The 25,886-nt window shown below is 38.8% G+C and overlaps 1 protein-coding gene across 1 annotated transcript in view; it reads right to left on the bottom strand.

The window, feature by feature from the left end:
* The window catches only part of CLINT1 (clathrin interactor 1), a 78,925-nt gene that overhangs the window by 21,922 nt on the left and 31,117 nt on the right, over positions 1-25,886 (bottom strand). Inside the window, exons 2-6 of the mRNA XM_054037206.1 lie at positions 13,181-13,285; positions 12,380-12,476; positions 10,653-10,761; positions 9,609-9,773; positions 3,942-4,119 (exon numbers count right to left, since the gene is read on the bottom strand). Of these exons, the coding sequence (XP_053893181.1) occupies positions 3,942-4,119; positions 9,609-9,773; positions 10,653-10,761; positions 12,380-12,476; positions 13,181-13,285 (654 nt within the window). The remainder of the gene's footprint in view (positions 1-3,941; positions 4,120-9,608; positions 9,774-10,652; positions 10,762-12,379; positions 12,477-13,180; positions 13,286-25,886) is intronic.

Below are 25,886 nucleotides of genomic sequence, written 5' to 3'. Positions count from 1 at the left end.
TTAGAGTGTAAGCTCCTTTGGGGCAGGTTCTTTCCATTGTGTGTTCATGCAGTGCTTAGCACAACAGGTCTCCGACCCTGATTGGGACCTTTAGGTACTACTGCAATACAATTACTATTGTTAATTGTTAACCACATCAGTGCAGCCCCAAGTGTGCATGTGTTGTGGGGAACTTGAGGGAGAGGAGAGGTTATCAAGTGCAGGTGTTGTCACATGCACCGATGAAATGTGCACTTCAGATGCATGCCCATATTACACTATAGCATAAGTTTCAGAAGAACGTAGTAAGGTTAATCTCACTTGCTCAAGAGTAAGACACACATGACCCTTTAGTGATCTACACCACCCTTTAGTGATCTACACCATCTTAACTGCTGCACTACCAGAAATTCTAGCTCTACAAAAATAAAAAGGGTTTGAGTGGTCAACTGACCTCCAAAATCCACAGCATTAGAGAAGCAATGTTTAGGTGGATGCATGTGTTATATCTGAACGTTTTCCAGAGAGGTTAAATATATATACACTGAAATGTAGGACATAAAATATTACAGTGCCCAATTTTCTATAATAAACTGTACTGCTTCAAACTGAATGTCTCAGGAGATTTGTTTTGATTTTTCTTTGATGGTCACATTAACAGCAATGAAACATTATAGATGAACGTTCACTTTAAGTGTGTTTACTATGTACGGAATAAATCCCTATAAAATCGTACCGCTTCATGTGAGAACTGCATAGTGAATGTTAAGAAGTTTCATCTAGTATCATATTGAATCATTAAAGATAAGGTCCTATGAGCGATGCATGTTCACGTAACAGCCAGGAGCTGAACTCTAGCCTGTGGTCTCTTCCTTTGCTTTAGATTCTCTCTCCCCCCCCCCCGAAGGAGTGAAAATGGTTTACTGTCTCTTTGATTCGGGGGGAGATAGTTTGAGGCAGAATGTCTAAACCTAGTCAGCCCGCAAAGAAGGATTACCACTCTTTAAACCAAGGTCACCTTTAGCAAAGATGACACTTATGGTTTTATAGGAGACCAACACCACATTTTGTTTTCCTTTGCCATCTGCTGCCTACCCTAGCTTCTTAAAAGATGGAGAGAAATAAATTTGGACAGAGTTCAAGAATTCCTGTTTGGTATTAAAAAACTGTTTTACAGATGCATTAAGGTACCTGCAGACAATTTGGAAAATACTGCTTCTGTACATAAGGATGGGATCAGCATTAATGGAGTGCAAAGCAAGGAGGATACTGGGGTCAAGCTTGGATCATTAGTGTAAGATTAGCGGGAATCCCAACAAACAAAGGAAAACCAGAGGCTTTTAGCGACTGCTTTCTGAATTGCCTTCTCTTCTACTATTTCAGTTCCAATGAGCCAGCCATACTGATAAGTTGGGAAAGGCAAAATCTAGATGAGTTAATGTACCCTTGGAAGACCTCTGCATACCCATGAGTATGTGTACCCCTGGTTGAGAACCACTGATTTAGGTTATTTCCATGAACCCAGAAGGGAAGGATACAAACTCCATATCTACTGCACACATTCTTCAAAGTACCATTTTGTGCAGTGTTGGATTTTTGATTTTTAAGCCACACATGATTACTAAAATCCAATTTCTTGCGATCACCGATGCTTAGATATTAAATATTTATGTAGAACTTGCACCTGTAGTATTCAATTAGTGGGTTATGAAACGAGAAATGATAAAAATAGGTACAACAGTTCTAGGAGTATAAAGAACTATCAATAGGATTTTTATTGGGTTTTAATTACACATTACATCATGAGATTCCTATGACAATATGGACCTGGCCTGAGGACTTTGCTCCTCCTACAGACAAAACTTCCATTTGTTTCAGTTCCCAATGCACACATAATGGCTTCTAGACTAGGCGCCACATGTGTGCTGTTGAGGCAAAAAGATGCTTTCGGACTGCTTTTTGTGCGGTACTAGAGACACGGCATATTGGCAGAAGTCTGGATTATTTTGCATTGTGGGACTCAGCAGTGCAACCTCACCTTAACTATCACTAGGAAGAGCATTTTTGCTGGTGTATGTTGCATAATTTCCCCTTTTAACTCCTTGTTTAAAATTGATGTTATTACTTAATAGTACCAAACGCTCTTATGGCACTTTATAGAATCAAAGACATTGTCCCTGGGCTGACATTTCTGGTAAAAGATGAAAGGAAAGAGAAAGGATAACAACCAAAGATGCAAGATGTAATAACTATGAGGTGTGAAAGAGCAAATGATTAAGTTAGAAAACTGGTTAGTGCAGAAGATTAAAAACACGGGAGTAGAGCAGAAAGTAGCAGTTGAAAGCTAGCTAAAGAAGAGGGTTTTGGGGAGGGATTAGAAGGTGAGAGAGAGGCTTGCTTGGCACACTAGGAGATAAGGATCCATCCAGGTGATAAGCAGTAGCGGGAGGAAGAACCGTAGTAGCACAAGACAACACAAGGGGAATATCAAGGTAAATATTTGTTCATTTTCTATTTGAAATATAGCTAAGGATCTTTATGGATGTTCTCATGTGCAAAATTGCTTTTGAAAGATAAGGACAAAGCTCAAATCAATGTACCATTATTGTTAAATCTCAAGTTGTTTGTTTCTTCTGATTCTCTCTCTTTGTAGTCTATTGATGATAAATTCTAAGAGGGAACGCTGATGTGTGCATAGAGTACCAGTTTTTGATTTATTCATGTCCTAGGGGGAAGGCCATATTGCCCTGTTCTGAAAAGTGCCACCATTAGTATTACTTTCACTTCCCTGCTGGACTACTTGGTATTAAAAACACTTATACATAGGGTTGTGAAAAACCACTAATACACGTAAATGCAAGATGTATTAGAATTCCTACAATTTTAGAACATTTACCCAAAAGGAAATTATTTAAATGAGCATTTTCTCTGTAGCAATTTCAGATTGTTAAGAATCGGTTTGATCTCCCAATAATAAAATTTAATACATCTGTTGAAGCGTGGTGCATTTAGAGTTCATACTGCAGGCAAAAACACCTCAGTTTTATTTTCTGACTGCAGAGGATTTAGAGGCCAGGTGAACAAACATCTGTCATATTTTACAAAAGGGTTAGTTGAAAATGAAACTATTTGTTTCAAGTACAGGAGCAAGTGGTCCAAATTCTCTGTTCTTCTTGAGATCTGCTCAATACAGAAACCCAGTGAAAAAAAATGAAAATAGGAGGTGGAGGGTGGGGCTAAAGTGGCTGTAAGCAATTTCTGTGTCTCGTCTTATTCTTGGGTCATTTGGGAGTTTGCCGGGACTCGTCTATAAAATAGAGCAGCTTCAAGGCTGCTGCAGTGGGTCCAGGAGGCCACTGCAATAGCTGAGAATTACTAGAGCTCAGTGCACTTTGGCCAGACTCCCCCTGGACAAGCAGTTGCAAGGCCAGCAGAGGTGGCTCCAGGCACCAGCGCAGCAAGCGCGTGCCTGGGGCGGCGTGCCAGTCGCCGTGAGGGCAGCAGTCAGGCCGCCTTCGGCGGCATGCCTGCAGGAGGTCCGCCGGTCCCGCGGCTTTGGTGGCAATTCGTCAGCGGGTACGCTGAAGGCGCGGGACCAGCAGATCACCCGCAGAAACACCGCCGAATCCGCATGACCAGCAGACCGCCTGCAGGCGTGCCGCCGAAGGTTGCCTGACTGCCGTGCTTGAGGCTGCAAAAAACAGAGCTGCCCCTGAAGGCCAAGGCACTTATGCTGACTCTAGACCACCCAAAGAGCCTCCTTATTCTCTGGGGTTGGGGATGACAGCTACATGGCCCCCCTTGAATCAACAGAGCAGGGTAAGGGGGGGGAGGTGTCACACAACAGACTGACCCAAAATTGTATTTCTATTAAGAGGCAAAAAAATGCAGACACCTAATAAGCCTTACAATTATAGTGACTATTCAGAATAGATACAGCTGTTTTAACATAGTAGAAGTACCTGCATCTTTCAGGAGAGTCCTCTCTATCTTTCCTCCGGAACTTGCTGATGGTATCATCAATTGTGCTTCCAATTTTGTCACTCAGTTCACCTAGTTTATCGCTGAATGGAAAAGCGCCCTTGTTTTTATCCCATTCTTCATCCCATTTTGACTTGGGCTCAGAATCGTATCTTTCACCTATACAATTTGTGAAGAAATAACACTGATGATAAACGCAAGAAAAAGCCTGTAGTCTTTTTGGAGTTGTCCCCCATGACCCCCACAAAAACTGTTACCTTATGAGTTTTCAGAGCAAACCGAAAGCTCCCACAGTGCTGAATCAACACTATTACAGCAAGGCACAGCATGGAATGCCAATCATTAAGTGGCAGGAATGCAGATTCAAAAGCTTTTGTTTATGACAACTACACAACCGTAATGCACAGCACAGCACATCAGGATACTGTTAAACCCTGCTGGAGGAGCAGCATAAGAGAATCAACTCAGGCTGTATAAGCAACTTATCAGAATTGGAACATGCCATTTTTATAATGGTCACTTAATGTGTAATATTGCATTCCTGGCCAAGCTGCCACACTAAGTGGTAAATCTTTCAAAGATTTTATACATTTTAAAAGCTCATGAATACACAGAGGCACAGTACCACAAAACAGACTAGTGTGAAAACATATGGTAATATTTCTAGCATCTATTCCAGTTAAAAAACCCTCAAACAACAAGGTTTAGAAACCATTAAGGAAAGTACAGCAACTTACCTTCTCAGCAGCCAGTCAGTGCTTTCATTTCTCAACACTACAGTGCCATCAAGAATTAACAACAAAATAAATTTGCTTCTGAATGTAGAGAATCAAGAACTCCAACTAGCTGCTGGTTAGTTTAGAAAAGAGATTATACCTTTTCTTCAATTACCTGCAAATATTTCATGTACACATCTAAACTGAGATTTAGTAAAGTTAATTTTTTAAAAAAAGAATTTAAAAGATATTTTCACTAAAACTTCCCCTTGCATTGTTGGAATCTGAAACAATATGATGACTGCACTAAGTTTGAAAATTTTAGCAACCCAATCAGTGGCTTGATTTTCAACAGGCAGGTAATTTGGATCCTGGAAATGTTAAGCCACTTATGGGGTGCCTAAATTTGTATTCAATTGCCTAAAATTTAAGCACCAAACATTTGAACATGTTGGTCATAGTGCATGAAAATTAGAAAGGAGACATTGACCAGCCTACTTTTATTGCCTTACCTGAGTGAAATGGAACTAGCAAGCAGACAGCAAAAATGGTAAATTAGTTAAATTATTTGGGAACTCATAAGAAACTTGTAAGATACTTAAAAAAATACAAGGGTCATGCTCAATTAAAACAGTTTTAAATCCACACACAATGAATAAGTTATAGGAATATGAAAAGGTCCAATTGAATCCGAGTTATGCCTCTCTCCAACCTGAATTACACATGCAAAAATAAAAATCTTAATCTCTGAAAAAGAAAATGTGAACATCAAAATGACTCCCTTTGTTAGTTTTTTGTACAATACAGAATCCGGACAAGTACAGATATGCTTTCTGATCAAATGGCTCAATGTTAGTATCCAGCTGCCTGTAGCCTTTTCTCCATCTTGTATGTACCAAGACTATATTGAAAGAGTTTGTTGTAAGTGTCTACCAAACCAGGTAATCAATAGTGCTCTCCATCACAGGAAGAACATAAGAATGGCCATACTGGGTCAGACCAAAGGTCCATCTAGCCCAGTATCCTGTCTACTGACAATGGCCAATGCCAGGTGCCCCAGAGGGAGTGAACCTAACAGGTAATGATCAAGTGATCTCTCTCCTGCCATCCATCTCCACCCTCTGACAAACAGAGGCTAGGGACACCATTCCTTACCCATCCTGGCTAATAGCCATTAATGGACTTAACCTCCATGAATTTATCCAGTTCTCTTTTAAACCCCATTATAGTCCTAGCCTTCACAACCTCCTGAGGCAAGGAGTTCCACACGTTGACTGTGCGCTGTGTGAAGAAGAACTTCCTTTTATTTGTTTTAAATGTGCTGCCCATTAATTTCATTTGGTGGCCCCTAGTTCTTGTATTATGGGAATAAGTAAATAACTTTTCCTTATCTACTTTCTCCACATCACTCATTATTTTATATACCTCTATCAACCCCCCCCCTTAGTCTCCTCTTTTCCAAGCTGAAAAGTCCTAGTCTCTTCAATCTCTCCTCATATGGGACCTGTTCCAAACCCCTAATCATTTTAGTTGCCCTTCTCTGAACCTTTTCTAGTGCCAGTATATCTTTTTTGAGATGAGGAGACCACATCTGTACGCAGTATTCAAGATGTGGGCATACCATCGATTTATATAAGGGCAATAATATATTCTCCGTCTTATTCTCTATCCCCTTTTTCATGATTCCTAACATCCTGTTTGCTTTTTTGACTGCCTCTGCACACTGCGTGGACGTCTTCGTAGAACTATCCACGATGACATCCAGATCTTTTTTCTGATTCGTTGTAGCTAAATTAGCCGCCCATCATATTGTATGTATAGTTGGGGTTATTTTTTCCAATGTGCATTACTTGACATTTAGCCACATGAAATTTCATTTCCCATTTTGTTGCCCAATCACTTAGTTTTGTGAGATTTTTTTTTAAGTTCTTCACAGTCTGCTTTGGTCTTAACTATCTTGAGCAGTTTAGTATCATCTGCAAACTTTGTCACCTCACTTTTTAACCCTTTCTCGAGATCATTTATGAATAAGTTGAATAGGATCGGTCCTAGGACTGACCCTTGGGGAACACCATTAGTTACCCCTCTCCATTCTGAGAATTTATCATTTATTCCTACCCAGAGAAAGTGCTAGGGAGCACATTAATGTGCACTGAATGTGCACTTTTTTGTTTCTGTATTTTAACGTACATTGTGTTTCCTTGTATGTTATAAACATTTAGAATGCTGACAAGCAGCAGAAAAACCTGGCCTGATGTACCAAAATGTAGATTGAGACAACAAAAAGAAATATCAGGTTGGGTGGGGGTGTTAAAAAAAAAAGTTTTCCAATGTAAAGTTTATCCACATATTCCAGAACTTTGTTACACATTAGCCTGACACAGCATTGTTAAAAACTGTGGGCTATTTTGATGATAAAATATAGCCTGTTCACATTTTTTTAAACTCATAAAATAACCCAAACTAATATGTTTTTGGATACTTAAAAAAAAAAAAAAAAAAGACTCTTAAAACTATTTCCCCCCAAAATTCCTATTGGATCCCGCTGGAAAAAAATCAATTTTCTGTATAAGAGACTATTCCTTCCTAGCTGAAAGACCTGACCTTATATGTAGAATTTCAGCCTGAAGGGGTTTTTTAGTGCTGGCATTTTAAGATGATGAAAATGTTTGCAGACACTTCAATACAGTGATAAATGAAGTGATGCTAATTAGAGATCCTTTAGTATAAAAACAAATACATTTTAATGAGATGACACGGGTTCAGATTTGGAAGTGTGGTGAAAAGAGCTGAATAGAATATGGAGAAGGAATGAAGTTTCCCACTGATCAACATGGGGTGGGTAAGTTCTCTTTGGACAGAGAGAAACAAGAGCCAACCCAGACAGAAAGATAGGAGACAACAATGAAGAAGGTACAGAGGCAGTGGCCTGTGAGCATTCTACAAGACAAGAGGATTACCAGAGCCCCCAGCAGGTAGCATAAATCCAAAGGAATATATTGCAAGGAGGCACTTATCCTATAGCATGGTGGAACTGCCTGTCTACCCTATTTTTTTTTTTGGGGGGGGGGAGAAGAGGAGGAAAGAAGAGGGAGGAAATCCTTCCCTATACCATGGAGACGGTTCAGCCAACTGGCACTTACATGTATCCTTCCTCCTCACTGTGATGGAAGGGTCCCCAGTGCCACAGAGTGGCTTGTGCAGAGCAAATCTCCAGGTCACACAGAGAGGATGCATACTCCTGGCACAGCTCCTTCACATACAGTCCAATATCGCACAAAGCCACACTGGTTCCACTGCACAGGAGCACTCAGAAGTTGTGAACATGAGGGTTGGACTTTCCTCTTAGTGGAAAATATCCTGATCTCTAGTAATACCAGGGAGGATATGGACAGACTGATGGTTTATATGCAACATATTGGGCTACACAAAAGAGATGCAAATTTAGATGCACACTCAGACCTTTGTTCCTCAGTGGCAGGACTGGGAGCATAGAGGAGGCCAAGGAGGGAGTGGTGCATAAAGAAGTGCCTTACATTGCTCATGAGTGATCATCTAAGCAAAGCAGACAGAGGTGGGCAAGCTTCAAGGCATGGCAAAAAAAGACCTGATGTGAGATTCCATGCCCAAGTCAAGCTAGCTTTTAGGCAACCACTCCTGCAGATGAAGGGCAACTTCCCTGGACATATTAGGCTCTGGAGTGCCTATTGTCAAGGAGAGATGTAGAGTTATGAATGGTCAAGTGACCTTAATGGCATTTACAGACTTACACGTTTTTGCATTTTATCCTTAGAATATCCCTTTAAACTGATTTTTAAGACAAAGCTACTGCTTAGTTTCCCCCCCTTAAATCCATAGTTCCTTAAGCTTCAATACCAGCTGTTGTTCAACAAGGTTCCTTTAAGTTTCCCAAGCACCCACTGAAACACTGAACAGGTGACCTGCCTTCAGTTTTGCAAGGCCTGGTGGGTGCAATAAAGCAGCACAGTACATATTCAGCTGCAAGTTTCCTAGTGTGTCAAGGCAAAGTGGGTGTGGTACTGGCACTGGGAAGCATGCTCCTTAAGGTGCACATGGGAGCTGCAGATTCAACACATGCCATAAAAATCACATAGACCAGATGCAGACCCCCGAATTCCATTAGAGATTGTAGATCAGCAAGCAGCACCACACGCACATTAACAAGAACACACAGACCTGATGTGAATATCAAAATACATACATATGGTGGCTTATATTCCAAGTGTCCATATAATGCTACATGGGAGTTTAAGATCTGCTTGTATATCCTAAGGTACACATTGTTTTACTTTAACACCACACACTCACCACCATCACCAAAACAAATCAAAGGCACTCAGTGAGGTCAGCTCCCTGAGACAAGGGTAGGATGTCTAGGTCAAGCCATTTTCAGCTATAAAGACGTGAGAAAGTATTAGCGATCTTAAAAACAAAAAAGGAAAAACAAAACCAGAATTCTTCTGGAAGCCCTGAAAATGCAGTTTGATTTGCTTCAAACTTTCCATTAGAATTGCATTGGGGCAAAGGACCCTACATGCCAATTTTCAGATAGATCAGTTAAGTTTTGGAAGCATCAGTGGATCCCCACCAGCCATATAATAAAATCTCCATTTAGTTCATTTAAGTGACACCCCTACCCCCCACCCCACCAAGGGACTGAGAGAAACTGCCACCAATACATTTGAAAATATTTCATTTCTATTCAGATGTACCAGAAGGATTTGAAAAGTTATTAGCTCGATAAGAGTAATAAAAGTGCCAGGCATATTTTAAAGAGTCCTTTACAAAGGGACAAATTTCCAGGAAGGATTTGCTCAGTATTTATTTGCTCCTTGCTCCATGAAACCAAGCTATGTCATTGGGTGCAAATTGCTCTCCTCATCTACTTGAGGAACACAGCACTGTACTCACCATATCTGAACCCTCCGACACTGTCAGAAGAAACCCCAATGTATTTGTCTTTGTTCTTCTTTGCCTTTTTCCTCTCTTCACGAAGTCGATCATCATCCTGGGCAAACTCTACCATTTCTTTCACCTTTTGGCGTATGTTTATACCTTGGTCTTTGCCATTCTCATCTATATATCGGCAAAGGGGGAAAAAAAGAAGTAGCAGTTAGTACTGAGCATTAGACAACCTAACAAATTAAAAAAAGTTACAAAATGAACAATTATGAGAAAAATCCTAAAGTGCACTGAACCTGTCTAAAATAGGAGGTCAAACAATATTTTATTTCAATTGAAATTTCATCAACTAAATCATGTATACAAATTGTATTTAGAAAAGTCTAACATTAATCTTTAACAGATCAACAGCAGTAAGTTTTGGAGTAAAAAAAAAAACAGGCTCAGATTTAAACTATTTTCTTCACTCATATTTTATTCCGATTTTAACCCATTTTAAGAAGCAGCACCAGTTTTTAGCTTTTTTAGTGCAGTTTTTGAAACACTAATTGCTAGAATTCTGTCTCACTGCAAAACTGAATTTTTAAAGTGCTTTCAGCTAAAAACTAAAATTTGCTTTTCTCACCAGCCTCTTTCACATTCAAAACACACATTGGCCTTGCTGCCTTTGCACTGTAAATATTATTTGGTGGGAGGAAAAAAAAAACCCCAGCTTCAAACAGATGTGTGTGTTTTGGAGCTCTAACCTTTTCTTCCCATATGATTAAAGCTATTCCTTTACGGACACCACAGGGGACCAGTCTCTAGTGCATATTTTAATATAAACCCGAACACTCATGTTGTGTTGGTTCTGTTGTTATTAGCCAGTCTTTTCTGCAAGTTCTTGTCTTCACTAATTAATACTCTAGGGTCCCACGTCTTGGATTCTGCACTCTTCACACAACCCGCAACAGTCACATTCTAATTAGAGCAGGGAGGCTTCTAAGCTGGTTCAGGTGACTGACAACTCCAACTACTGTTTTAATTTGCTTATAAGATTTTTCTATTGCTCACCTACAAAGTGGTAATTTTCCAGGGAGCGCAAATCATAAATGTGTTCTCTGGCACTCGTAACAACACGCTCTGATCCATTCCTTATGAGGTAAGCTAGGAGCAGCAAAGACTATAAAAATACAAAGCACATTAAATGATTGCATGAACAAAAGCTCTATCAGAATTTGTTTTAAGTGTAATAAAGAACTAAACCCTAAAATCCAAAAGTTAGTCAATGACAAGATTTGTTCCCCTTTTAAATAAGTAACTATTACACTGATTTGCCTTTTATCGGGTTCTCTTTTTTCTTCCCCTTTTTTGTTTATAAGTATCACAAGCAAATTTAGATTGCATTTGTTCAGTAAAAACCAAAGTAGATTGTTAATATTAGATCATCACTAATTCTTGAAGGAAATAACTTTTCATCAGAAAAAGATGGTTATGGAAATTTAAAAAGCAAACCTAACCCTGTAAAACAAAAAACAGTTTTCCTGTCTCCCCTCCGCCCCTTCAATTCCCCCAATGTTTTTCATTTAAAAGCAATTTTTATGGTGACTTATTTATGTTGCCGTCTACAGGAATGTGTTCATGTATAAAACAGTATTCTGGAGTAAGCTTAAAGAAAACTTCAAGACAAAATTTTTAAAAGTTGAAAAAGTATTTTTTAAAATTGTGAACTTCCTTGAACTTCAATAAGTTCCATCTTAAAAAAAAGTCATACGTGAAGCAGAGTCTACCAGCTAAAATACGTAATCAAAATGCAATATATTCTAACCTGGTAGATAATTCCAACGAGTCTTTAGAACATTAAGTAGTATGTATGATAGCATTAAATATTAATTTACATTATACTTCAGGGAAAACAATTACTATGAGTACAAAGCATTGGGCACCCCAAGAAAACAGAGTATGCCTTAGAATTATTTTTGTCTAGTTATAATCTGAGCCTCAAACAAGACACAGTAGGATCTAAACCTTAAATTTTAAAAATGATATGTGCTATACCAATCCCACTCCACCCTCGAAAACCCCCAATATAATCCCACATATGTTGTTACATTGGAAGTACAGCATAACAATATTAAGGAAAAAGTTGATCTGCGCTACACAAATTATTCAAAGCCAAGAAAACTTCAACTGGTGTTCAGTGCTTTCTCTACCACTAGTAAGACAAAAAGGCAAATGAAATACAATCTTCAAAATGAGTGGGAAAATTTGGATTCTTTTGAGGCAGAATGCTAATGGAAATTAAGTTTTAAGTGGTTTAACTTGGAAACAATTTTAATTTTTCTAGTTAGAAACAATATCCTTTAGAATGCTTAAAAAGAATTAGAAAATAATTTGAAAAAGAATTGTTTATCAACAGGCATACATGCAAACGATTTTTTTTTTTTAAGTACAAAATGTAGATGTTATTCTGTTTGACACTTGTGCAACAGTAAAATAAGATTGCTATGTTAATTAAAAAGCATTTTACACAAAACACTTGTTTTTGGAAAGCTCAATACTGCAGAACAACAAAAGAGAAATTAGACTTTTATAACAGAGTTAACAGTAACATCTGATAGGAGAAATCTAAAGTTTATTGTAACTAGTGTTTCTTGATAATACAAAAATGTAACAGTTGAATACGTACATGCACAACAGTGCATCAAGATATGAAACTAAAATTAATACCTTAGTGTTTGTTCTGCAGTACACAGAGTAAGAGTAATCACATCCTAAAAATGTCTTTTATATGCACACACCTTATAAACTCTCCTCCAGTTCTTTTTATTATCTTTCAACATTCGAGTCCACAGCATGTTCATAAGTTCTGGAAACTGCTCATACATAAATGTAGCTCTAAGAGAATTAAACAAAAGGAGCAAAGCAATTATTTTCATAACAACTTTCCATAATAGTTTGCTACAATTTAATGTTGACAGTAGATGGCAGACTTGGTCTAAAACTATTGTAATTCCATCAAACTCCAAGTGAAGAGCTACCAAAATTTCTTATTTATACAGATGTATTTCACACACCACCATTTCAAACAAAGCTGAGTATCTATCAATCTGGGGGGGAGGGAGAGGAATCTATTCTCTTCAAAGCAATGGTTTAATGTCTACAACATGACTATGGTGGTGCCCTTCATAACTAGCTCATCACACACTATCCAAGCCCTTCTCTGAAAGATAAAGTGATACATATGTTCATGAGCAAACATTTGGCTAATCTTACTCTACTTAAAACCTTTAAAAAGTATTGAAGCAACGGGCCCAAATAGGATCTTTTTTATTCCGAAAAACCCACAAAATGACACATATAGTAAGACCAAGAATTAAAAAATAAAATAAAATAAAATACACTGCAAGTATACTGTGACAGGTTTTTGATTCAGTGATTCTGATGATTTTTTCCCCAGCATATAATCTTAAAATTTAATTTTTAATTATTTGTCAGCTCCTCTATATCAACCTGGCAACCCTGTTGGTCTGGCAGCAAATTTTATATTTCTGTATAAAGATGCATCTTTTTCTTCAACGCTGAGTCAAATTATCACTTACTTGGCAATCTCTCCCATGAGCTGCCCTGAAGGTCCCCATGGATCATCATTGGTTGCTTCTCGAACCTTAGACTCAATGTCTGAATAATTCATAACCACGTTGGTGCTGCAAAGGAAAAAAATTAACACACACATGAAGATTAGCATCAAACTGAGAAACACATGAAAACTTAATAATGACACTAGTGGGTACCTTAATGAGATACCTCTACAGGGTGGGAAAGAAAACATCTTTAGTGCAGAAGCTACCCTGAGGACATTATACAACACATTTAAGTTATCTTTAAGAAGGTTTTTACTATTCCATTAGTCTTCAAGAATACAGATGAGAGACTAGGGATTACATGAGAGATGGAATCAGTCCAGTAAAAATGGCTTTTGGTCAACTTAAAACTGAAACAACCACTAGAGTCTAAATTGGTAGTTTCCCAAGCTAGAGCTGGCTTGCTTGTCGGCTTACATGTTGCACAATTATTTGCCAGTACTTCTATAACTCAATGAACAGAAGTGGATGTGTATTTTCTCAAACCATGTGCATTATAATGAAATCCAAACAATGTCAGTATCCCAGCAGGTGCTAGCAAAATTACACAGATAGGAGAAGTTGGAAAGAAGGGAGATGAGAAATTCACAGGGAAGTATGTTTTTTAGCTTGAACAGTTTTAATTAAGGGAAAATGGGAAGGAGAAAGGGAGAGAAGCTACAGGGCTCCCTGTATGCCGATTAAAGGAATGAAAACAATATCGAGAGTTCAAGGACCCTCTGCGGGAGTTCTTGCAAAAATGCAATATGGAAAGAGGAAATAAGATGTTTCAGTATCATCTCTAAAAGAGTCAAAGAATCTGCCTTCTTAATGAATAGCTGTTACAGAAAATGTTAACGTTTAATTACAAGCCTGATTTTTAATGCTTTCTTCCAAAAAAAAAAAAAAAAAAAAAAAGTCCTAATATACTCTGGAAGCAAGATGATCTGCCTTAACCTTAACAAAAGAGGGGCTCAGTGCATTTATTCCTTAATAACTATATTCACGTGAAAAGAGCTCCAACTGCAATACTTTAAGATGTATTTTTTCAGATATTGTGCCACTGGGAAAATGGAATAATTGTGCATATGCATATTTACATCAGCAAAATATTGCACAACTAAAAGATACACCATTACCTATACTCTGCCTACTTGTATACTTTTCCTCGCACTCTCTAGTGTATTTAAAAGAGATTTGCAATGATTATGTTTATACCCTTTATACTAAGAAGTTTAGAAGAAACTGTTAAATACTGTAGATAATTATACAACTGGTTTCATAATCGGAAAGAAATTGCTGCAACATGATTGTGTTCAACTTGGAGTCCACAGAATGTCTTGTAAACCAACTGGAATGAAATGCGGAACTGGTCCAGTGGCCTAGTAGTAATGCTACGGTGGAGGCTGGGTTCAATATTCATCACCTTCCTGTGTTCTCTGAATTTGGAAGGGCAGCAAAAACATGGCTTTACAGTCACTGGTTTGGGTGTTTAGGGAGAAGCATGAATAGGTTTTTAAAGTGACACTCATCCAACCCTCCATGCAGAAGGATGATGGAACTGGGAGTGTAAAGCAAAAGAGAAAGGAGAAACAAAAAGTTCTTTTAAGACCCAGAGAAGGACACAGAGGGTAATAAAACCCGAGGCAGAACTCCTAGACTTAATCAGGGATTCTCAGCATTAGAATCCTTGCAATCAGATTCTGAAAAACTATTTTATTTGACTGTCTAAAGAAAGTATAACCCACATGGCTGAATAAGTAATCAGCAAGCCAATAGATGATGATCTGTATAGGAAAGCATGTCCAAACTCAGCAATAGGTATGAACAATAGCAATCAGGGTTGTATAAAGTCACCATTAAAAACTATTTAAAAAACCCTACAAACTTCTGTTTCTGCTGTTTTGTTTGCTGTAGACATCCAGATGTAAGCTAGTACCATTTTCAGTTCTCATGCATATGGAACATTTTCATTTATTTATTTAACTACAGGCTTCAGAAGCTTTGCAGCTTTCAGCACACTAGTTTTCTTGTCCTATGTAAGGAAAACTTGTGGGTCAAAAAGGAAAGGTTCTGTTTGTTTTTATAAAACCTCCCCAAGCTCTTGTTTGAAGAGATGGATGGGGAGGGGGAAATATAAAAAGGAGTTTCCTATATTTCAAATAAAGTTTGAGATTGAAAAAAAAAAAATCACATAAAAAAGAAACTTACAGTAAAAATACCAGCATCAACTAAATAGTTTCTCAAAGTACAGGGCTAACACAGTACTGGGGGGAAAGTAAGCAATGGAGCATGGGAGGGGGGAGTGCAGTTAAACCCCACTAAAGTAGGAAGACATGCTCCATTTCTAAAACCATCCAGCAGTAAAGTTATTGTTCTCAGCAAATTGTAGAAAGCTCTCAAATGCCAAGATGAGATCTAATGGCACAAAACGTTCCAAAACAAAATATCTTTAAGCCACAGTTAATTCAGAAACAAATGTAAACTTAAAAAAGTTGTATAGTTTGGCTTTGTTCCAGGTCTTTTAAAAATAGCTATTTCTAAAAAGGTGGAAATATAGTTTTATTCTTCCTTTCCCATGTTTTCTATGGCCCTCATTTCATGCCCTACCCATGATTCCTGTGACCTTTGCAGCAAAAAATAATTTATGTCCAGATGTGAAGGGAAAAAGTGACTAGTTTGATTGCCAAGACTTCCTGTGATTGATATAAATTTAATATCCGAGGACACTTTCAGACGCCAGGGGGGGCTCTCTGATTAGTTTATACTGGGCAGCTTCCAGGGAATCGTGCTGGACTTCATGGACAGATTGCTTTGCAAACAAATGGTTATACAATAGTTAAGACTAACAGAAGGAATCCTAGTACTGAACGCTTAAAGCACACTATAATCACAAAGATTCCCTTTGGATTTACACCAACTCATTAATTTAAAGCCTTCACAATTGAAATCTTATAACAAGCCAGTTTTGACATGGATAGAGATGTTAAATAAACGGAAGAAGTGGATTTAGCAATTAGATTAAAAGTACGGCATATGGAAAAAAATAAATGGACATTAATGATTACAAAACCTTTGCCACATTCCTTTCTGCTTACATGGTACATGCAAACATGTTAGCTTTCTTAGAATTGTCTTTTTAATCTTATAGACCATTGTCAACTCCCACGGATACATTTAACTTTTTTTTTTTCATTCACTGTTCCAGCACCTTATTTCAAAATCAGTGATGTCAGTATAGCTTTGGTTATTATATTTCTAGCCAGAAAGAGGAACTGGCAATACAATAAATAAACGGGTTCAGTAAAAAAGAGCTGTGGTCAGTGGGGTGTTCTTTATTTTAAAATCTCAGCAACAGATGGGTTAAGTTTATAAATACAAAAAGCTACACATTTACAACAATTTTAGAAAGGTTTCAGAGTAGCAGCCGTGTTAGTCTGTATCCGCAAAAGAACAGGAGTACTTGTGGCACCTTAGAGACTAACAAATTTATTAGAGCATAAGCTTTCGTGGGCTACAGCCCACTTCTTCGGATGCATCCGAAGAGAACAGGATGTATCCGAAGAAGTGGGCTGTAGCCCACGAAAGCTTATGCTCGAATAAATTTGTTAGTCTCTAATTTTAGAAAGGTAGCTCAAGTGATGCTCTCAAATTCTTTGGCAGTGGGAATGCCAGTACACCTCATTATTTAAAAATATTTGACTTGTCTCAGTGTGGATCAATTAACAAAGATTAAATATTCCTCATGTTTTTGAAAAAATGTTTATATTTAACACCTAATTCTACAACCAGATAAACTAAAAAAGAGATCCCTTTATTGTAATTAAACATACCCAGTTTACCTAAAGTGTTTTATGTGCTTCTGAAAAGGAAAGAGAATCTTTGAAAGAACTATAGAGCAACTTCATAAATATTCCAAATTTCTGAGTTATGGTTTCCTGAGATCTAGAATATTTGCGAAGCAGCTCTCAACAAGACCCAAGTGTCATGCCTTAAAATGGAGTTAAAAAACAGAAAAGAGGGGAAACGGGTTGGAGAGAAAAATTGTATGTGCTTCATTAGATTTCCTGCTGCTTGTCTTTTTTTGTGTGGGAGAAGGGAGGAAGGAGGTGTGGGAGAGAAAAGTCAGTTCTGTAACCATTCCTACAAAGATAACAGAAAGCCAAAAAACAATAAGCTCCATCCAAAATTTGTTGTGCAGAATATTTACAAATTAGCTATCCGTTCCCACTCATATTCTAGAACACTCATAAATCACATCAGCTTTCAGGAATAAAATGAGTGAAGAAACCTGAAATGCTCTTCCGAAGACAAACATACATGGATTTCTTAAAGCATACACATGAAATACAGTTCATTTGCAAGTAAAGATTTACATGTGTTACAATTTTCTGAAGGAGTGTACTTCACAAGACTAAATGCAAAAAGCATAAAGAGATCATATCTCACCATACAGATGCTGAGCACAATTCAGGAACAAAGTAGGCACAAGAAACACTGTGTACACAAGTGATAATTATGTTGTGCACATGAGCTTTCTAAGTACTTGATTTCAATACATTCCGTGGCTGTGATAACAGTAATATTTTAGGTTTCAGAGTAGCAGCCGTGTTAGTCTGTATCCGCAAAGAGAACAGGAGTACTTGTGGCACCTTAGAGACTAACAAATTTATTAGAGCATAAGCTTTCGTGGGCTACAGCACACTTCTTCGGATGCATACTGTACTATGGCTGTTCACAACACTGAACCCCATAATGAATCATCAAATCTCTATAATGCTCCTCAGCTCTGAAGAACAGCGTAATAATGAGGGTGAAGTGTATTATGCTCTCCAGAAAGTATCAACTTCTCTTCAAAGTGTTTTACCATAAAACACCCATAAAATAAACACTGAAAAGGAAAGTTCCCTTAGGCTACAAAAAAATCACTTTAGTCGCCAGGAAAAATCTGTTCTATTTTGTGTTTTCAGCCAAAACATTAAGGAAAACAGTTTTAAATAATACTTGCAATGTTGTGAGGTGAAACCTTGATAATCAATCATGTGGTTTTCATTATTCTGGATCACAGGACACCCTCCATAGATTCTTATGCTGTACTTGTACCCAAATTGGAACTCCTAAATGAGGTTTACCATCCAGCTCTAGATTTTGGGAAGCAATGTTCTTTTGAAGTATTACAAATACCTGGCTCACTAGAAAATGACATTTCAGCTCCTCAATGTGCACAACAATCCTCTAATGACAAGAGAAGTTTCTGGATTCAGAAATGTCCAAGTGATTCCCTCAACACCCCAGATTCAGACCCAAACTGTGAAATATCCCTAAAGTATCAAGGAATACTGCTTTACAAGTATTAGTATACAAAATCTGAAGTGGATAAAAATTAACTATTGCAGCACACTTTAATCAGTATTTACTGGAGTTTGCACATACAGTTCTTGCCACAGAGAGAATCACTGTGCTGAATAAAACTACACTCCCATGTAAGCAACACTAGTAAAGTATTCCCTTAATTCAATCCCCACTGTAGCACTGACGATTACGTCAAAGTAGGTAGAAGAGCCTAAATTAAGTAAGGAATCCAAATATGAGCCAATCAAAAGAGGTGCGAGAAAAGAAAAACCTCACACGCTAAGGAGTGTAATGGGAAAGTAAAACATATCCACACACATTTAGAATAGAACCCACTTAATACTGGTTAAGGGACCAAGCAGCATTACAAGAGTTATTCAAATTAGTATTGCACAACTAAAAAATCTCAAGTGCAGCCTGGGGTAAGAGTCAGGCCACTCCATGTAAAGAGCTATGAGAATTAGGACTCCTATTGATGTAGCTGGTGTCAGCGAGGGCACAGGCACAATTCTGGACATGAGGTCTGCACTGGCTTTGTTTAATGCTATGTCAAATCTAGTGAGAACTAAAATAAATTGAAGTCCTAGTGAAAGGGAATATTATAATAGTTTCTTTATAGTGATGGGAAAAGGTATTGGACTGGACAGGGCAAGACTAATTAGAAACATTTCTCAAACCTTTGGGAAGCTACCCACTGTGCTGAGGGAGCAAGCAGCGGGAAAAGGGAACCTGGCTACCCAGTTAAATTTTTTAAATGCATATTTCGAACCAATTATGATATCATGTATACATGAACTCCTATGTGCATAATATTATGCCTTTAACTATTACTCCAAGGACCTTACTGGATTATGCACCTTCTGTTTTCCCTTTTTTAATTTTACAACAGGGAACACTAAAATACTAAAAGCTGAAATGAGAAACTTTCTGCTTTTTTACCACCATTAACAATTTGCAATGAAAGATCATTCCTCAAACATCTCCATTTGAAGAGTAAAGCTGAGTGTGTGTGTGTATATTATATGTGTGTGTCTGTTATATATTACAGAAAGCTTTAATACCTACACTACTGAACAAACACCAAATTTAACAAACAAACAAACCTCAACCCACATTTGGAATCATTCTTTCCCAAGAATTACTCCTTTGATAAAGACTGTTAGGTTGGGTACTGGGCAAAGCTCTGTTACTGTAAAACACTGCTTAGTATAGGGAGAAAATTTTGCAAGAAATAATTTATTTTTTTTTTTTTACTAATTGAAGTTTTTTCTATAAGAGTATCAGAGTATATGCCTAATAGTCCTATCCTCAATCTATAATTACCATCTGCTGAACAGTCATACCTTTTAACAATTTTGAGATGTAAACACTTCAGTTTTTATCAAGTCTGTAATTCTGTTAGTGGCTTATTCCCTTTTTATGAAGCAATTCCCCCAATGCCTTCTACCTGATCACTTCAAGTGGAGTTTTCTTATTAAGCGGAGAATAAAATAAAACCTTTGATTGGGGTCATGAAAATATGGCTATGTATACAGAATTGGTAACAATTTAGTGCTCTCCTTTTCTACCTCAGTAAACGGTGTTTTTAGCAGCCTCAACCCCTGTACCCATAAAACCAAATAAAAATACGTTACCAAATATCTGTTGTATTTTTCAGACTGGCCATATCAATCTAGTTACTTGTCAACCCTAAGAGGCCAATGGCTGACATCATCTGAAAATGGATATGCAAAATCAATCTTATAACAGGGGTAAAGACCACATTGTATCTGGCTCAATAAGTAGTTGGTTCCGCTCTCCCTCCTGCACAGCTGTCTCCACCAGTGTATCCAGACTCTTGAGGTGGGGGTACACACAAAAGCATAGGAGTGTTTATCCATATAGTACTGCTCTCTATGAGCTGAGGGGTGAAAACATCATGCTAGTAACAACTCCTGAGGTAAACCTCTGAGCATGTCCAGTCTGGACTTGGAGTTTCCAGGAACATAAGCAGACTCGGACTGAGCTCGCTGTTCATTCTAGTAATAGGAGTGCTGGAGACCATCTCTCCAACCCATTTAACTACACCTCTACCCCGCTAGAACGCTGTCCTTGGGAGCCAAAAAAAAAAAAAATGTTACCGCGTTATAGGTGAAACCGCATTCTATCGAACTTGCTTTGATCCGCCAGAGTGCGCAGCCCCGCCCGCCCGGAGCACTGCTTTACCGCGTTCTATCCGAATTTGTGTTCTATCGGGTCGTGGTATGTTGGGGTAGAGGTGTACTAACTACTTTAGTGCATGTTATTGGGATTAAACACCCAAGCTGGAGGAGATGGGACTTTGCTTGTGGTAAGAGACAGAAACCCAGTTGAATAGTTCAGTCAGCTCATTGGTGCCTCTGTTATGAGCTTTGTTCAGACAGCAGAGCAGTGACCTGTCCCCTGACTTCACACAAGCAGCACACCTAGAGGCTAAAAACTGCACAATAGGTCAAATGAGGGGGTTTATTGAAAGGTGAGGTTATACGACACAACCTTTAGAAGTCAAAGATAGTAACATCCACACTTGTAGAGTAAAATAACCTCTCTTTTACACACTATATCACCAGGGTGAACATTTATCACATCACTGTAACAGCAGACAAAGCAGCTCACATTAATATTATACTTGCAATGAGGTGGCAGTTATCCAGTAGACACTGTTTAAAAAGAAGTCATAGAACTTTTCTCTCCATTTAACAGGTTAAACATCAAGAGATAGAACAGAAGTGCTATGTCCAAACGTCTGAGTGGATGAAGTATCTTTAGTACCTAGATAGCTAATTACAGGATCCTCAGTCACATATTGTAGGAGGAAAATAGATGCATTTTAAAAAGTTAAAGGTTTTCCCTCAATATAAACAACCCAGTCTTAATACTGGACTCAGAAGTTGGCATCTACTGTTAATGTCACATAACATACAAAATTTCCAACTTGCTCATATAGAAGCTATTTCCCTACATTCCTACCTAAGCTGCTCTTAACCTGTTTAGTCCATCTACATAGCGTTTACAATCAGTTTTCCAGAAGCATTAATTTGTTATTAAAATAATTTACCTAATACTTAGCCAGCTGTGCCTGAAATATTTTCAGTAGAGCATTTAAACCGTAACATGAGAAACCTGAGTGCCTGAACTCCAGCACTGATCATCAGCCACTAGGGGCCAGCACAACATGTGAGAAACATTAACATCCCAGAAAAGGAAAAGTTTGATCATACAGCTCTATTCATCTAGTTCTGTTAGCAGATTATCATGGCATCACTTGTTCCAGACTCTGAGGAAACAGAGGTGATCAACCATTCAAAACAAGTGCCTGTTTCAGAAATATACAAGGAACAGGACTTAAAGGTTTAAAAAAGAATACATCAGAGCTCAGAAGAAAAGGTGCATTACAGCCTTAGTATTTCATTGGCTTAAGCTGTTACAGTATGTGTCACTGCCTTAGAAAGCTTAATGCACCAAGTAGCTTGGTTCACAGATGGGAGTGGGAGGTCACATGCTTACTTGCCTGTCTGCTCTCCCAACCACCCCCACAGAAATTCAAGTATCAAAGTACCTCAAGCTTATTGACTAGGTTTGCAGAGGAAGGGAAGTCAATTGTACTTGGAATAAATCTTAACAGTGCATTTAAAAAAAAATAAAGTTGTCTTCATCAATCCAACATAGGTTAGTGATCATCCTACCAGCCCGGAGCGCTGCTTTACCGCGTTATATCCAAATTCGTGTTATATCGGGCCGCATTATATCGGGGTAGAGGTGTACCTTAGGTCAAGTGCTACCTGACCATTTGAAATTACCTACTTTTGAACAGCAGTTTAAAACACCACAAGAATGATGACCAGTGGCACAATTACAAGGAGTTGGGGTGAGAGGGGGCATGAAGGGCACAAAGGTTTTGCATTTGTTCAAAGTCCCATAAGCTGTGGAATTGGGGAGGGAAATGGCCCAAATACTTTTAAGCAGTGGTCCCGTACTAAATCAGTACAGCTGCTGTCAGAGTTGTCTGGAGCATTGCTCAGGCTACATGGTTGCAGTGCCACTGAAATCTGACCCACCTGCCCCTCCATAGAGAAGGGCTGCTGAGCCAAATTTTAGCAAGTGGTGTTGTGAATTGGCACACAGGAAGTCTGTTAGTATACGTGCAGCGTGGGGGAGTCCCGCAAATACTCAACTCCAAGTGGGACCTGCTCATGCGCTGTGTGGGTAAGAGGGGAGATTTGCCAGCCAAGAGAGATCCCAGGTTCCTGCAGGAGGGTGGATGAGCTGGTACCAGAACAGGGTCCAGGCTGTGGGGTGGAGGGAGAACTAGAATTCGCTCCCCCTCCCAAAGAAATATCTGAATTGGTGCCACTGATGACAACAGCAGGCAATGTTGTATATAAATACTGGATATGATAAGAATTCTCTCTCTGGAACTCTCAATCACTTGAGTTTTTTGACCAATGATACCATCTTCACTATAGCACAGTAAGAGTCTGAATAGCATTTTCAACTTTTCAAGTTAACAGTTTTATAATTTATGTGGCAGATGTGCAAGGCAAATTGTACGGAAAGTGATAAGCCAAGAAAAACATCCTGATGTCCACAACTGAATGATGACTTGTGGGAGGAAGGAACCATAAAGCTATTTCCTGTGCCTTACAACTTTTGTGGTTAAAACAGTACCAAATAAATAAGATGACCCACTATGCAGCAACCCCTTTTTCGACCCTTTAAAAAGCATGCTGAATAAAGAAATGAGGATTGCATGCTGCTATGAACACCTTAATACGCTGTACAGAATATACCTTTTCTCTTCATGAACTACTTTTACTTCTCACTTAAAACAGATTTTTAAGTTCCAGAGTTGCTACAACTTAAGTCAATGCTGTGCTATAGCTAAAGTAGTTCTCCCCCCCCCTTTTCAAAATATTTTAGAAAACGTAAGACTATTATTTTTAAGTAGTTATACAATGAAAACTGCATTAAAAGGTCAGTGTCCTGTGTCATAAGAGAGGAAGTCACCCCCTTCTGGTGAAATTTTAAAAGTGCTTTGGGAGAAAAAAAACCCAAACTATCTTTCCCAGGTTATAGACCACTGTGGAAATATTTCATTAATATGAGCTAAGCTCATATTTTGTGCACTGCCAAATGTCAGGCCTTTTACAAACAGCAGTTTAAGCCAGCCAAGAAGCCTAACAGCACAGGACAATGGGACACCTGGACTGGAAGATAATCTTAGAACTATCTAAACTTGTAGTGATCCAGTACTATACACTGAACAAAAAAATCTCTCGTCTGTGATGCTATACCTAGGAATAAGAGAAAGTTTTAATGGAAGTACTTCAGATAGTTATATTCTTTGAAAGAATTTTTGATGCACGTGACGCTACAAACCTCTAGCCATTGGGGCCACAGGTAAGCTCTCTCACAGTGGCGAGCACTCAGGTCTGATGGTATTTAAGGGTTCAGGGCCCCAGTGAGTCTGTTTTCCCGCCCCCAGCATCTCAAAGTCCATTATCCTTTTCCAGTGATGAGTGTAATTTAGGGAAGAAAGCTGGCAAACTGAGAATCTGGTTTAAATTGAAGTCAGTCTACCTCAGGTAAGAATTTTGGGTGTGGTCACAGTGAAATTCTCAGTTCCACTGAAGTAAAGACAAAACTCCCATTGATTTCAATGGGCCTAGGATGCTACTCAGTCTCCTAACCAAATGAAATAGCCTAAGGAAGATCAGCCACCAGGGCCAATAGTGCACTAACTCTCCTTGATGTTAAAACGAGGAATCCTTTTGGCACCTTAGAGGCTAACAAATTTATTTGGGCATAAGCTTTCATGGGCTAGAACCCACTTCATCAGATGCATGGAGTGGAAAACACCAAGTGGGAGGTCAGCCTAATGAGACAACTCAATTAAGAGTAGGATACCAAGGGAGGAAAAAATCACTTTTGTAGTGGTAATGAGAGTGGCCCATTTCAAATAGTTGACAAGAAGGTGTGAGTAACAGTAGGGGGAAATTAGGTTTTGTAATAACCCATCATCTCCTTGATGTTGTTATTGGCAATAAGGTAGGCAATCTAAAGTGGTTAAGAGCTCAAAGGCTGGTTCCATCAGCTTTGTGAGCACTAGATTTACAATCAAATTAAGGCATCTTATGGGGTAAGAATAAGTTAGAGGATTGAAAAGGTGTGTGGGGAAGCTGATACAGTGGCCAAATTAAGACTTACCAAGTTCAGCAAGAAACCATTTCTTAATAAATTAATTTTGTATATTGTGGTTGCTCCTAATGACAAGGATGGGCCTTACTGTGCTCGCTGCAGTACAGACGACACCCCTTCCGCAAAGAACTTACAGTCTAAGAGCCATATGTAGCATGGATAAGAGAAGCAAGTGGCATAATAGATAATAGAAATGTCACTCACGTGTCTTCAGTGTCACAAACATTTGCTAGTTCTTCAAGTCTAATGAGATATATATATAAAATAAGTTACATACAGTGCATATTTCCAGTTCTTCACCCATCAGAACCTTACAGAAAGTATCCATGTCCGAGTTTATGTAGACAGTCACAATAAGCAGTTTTAATACCAAGCAAAGTGTGAATTGGGAGTGCTTTGTTCCAGGTGGGCCTTAAGTGGGCCTGACTGGTATATAAGGGCAGTCAGCAGTGAACCAGCTGAGCGGCGAACAGCAGAGGCTAACAGAGGGAGTTCGCCTGGGGAGAGCTCACTGAGGCTTTCATCTGTGGGTTTCTCAGAGTAATTACTGCAACAGCTGAGGAAGCTCTTAAGAGGAAGGTGACATGGAAGGTGAGCGATCAGCTGTTGTAACCTGCACAGGTTGTGCTATGTTTGTCTTTCTTTCACAGGACAGAAATGACTGTCTGTACAAAGTGCAAGCTGGTCTCCATATTGGAAGAGAAGGTTCGAGGTTTGGAGAAACAAGTGTCGACTCTGCGTTGCATAAGGGAAAAAGAAGATTTCCTGGACAGACGTCAGGAGATGCTTCTACGGCCACAACGTTCTGAAGATTCAGAGCAGGCGCAGCAGGGACAGAACGATGGTGAAGAAATTTGGCAGCATGTGACCTCCAGAAGGAGAAAGAGGAGTGTCCATGTACCAGCAATGGAGATATAGGTGAGCAATCGTTTCCATGTTCTCTCTACAGGTACTAATGCGGAGAGTGGACTAGATGACCCATCTGAGGGAAGGGAGCAGAAGGAGACTCCACCGATTGGAAGGCAAAAGATGCACTGTCCTAGGGATGGGGGTTCCACGACCACCACTCCCAAGAGGAGGAGGAGGAGGGTGGTGGTGGTTGGGGACTCCCTCCTCA

This window comes from Malaclemys terrapin, chromosome 8 (assembly GCF_027887155.1).
Source record: "Malaclemys terrapin pileata isolate rMalTer1 chromosome 8, rMalTer1.hap1, whole genome shotgun sequence".
Taxonomy (NCBI): domain Eukaryota; kingdom Metazoa; phylum Chordata; order Testudines; family Emydidae; genus Malaclemys; species Malaclemys terrapin.
The sequence above is the reverse complement of the archived record's forward strand: the minus strand, read 5'-3'. Positions and strand labels throughout refer to the sequence as shown.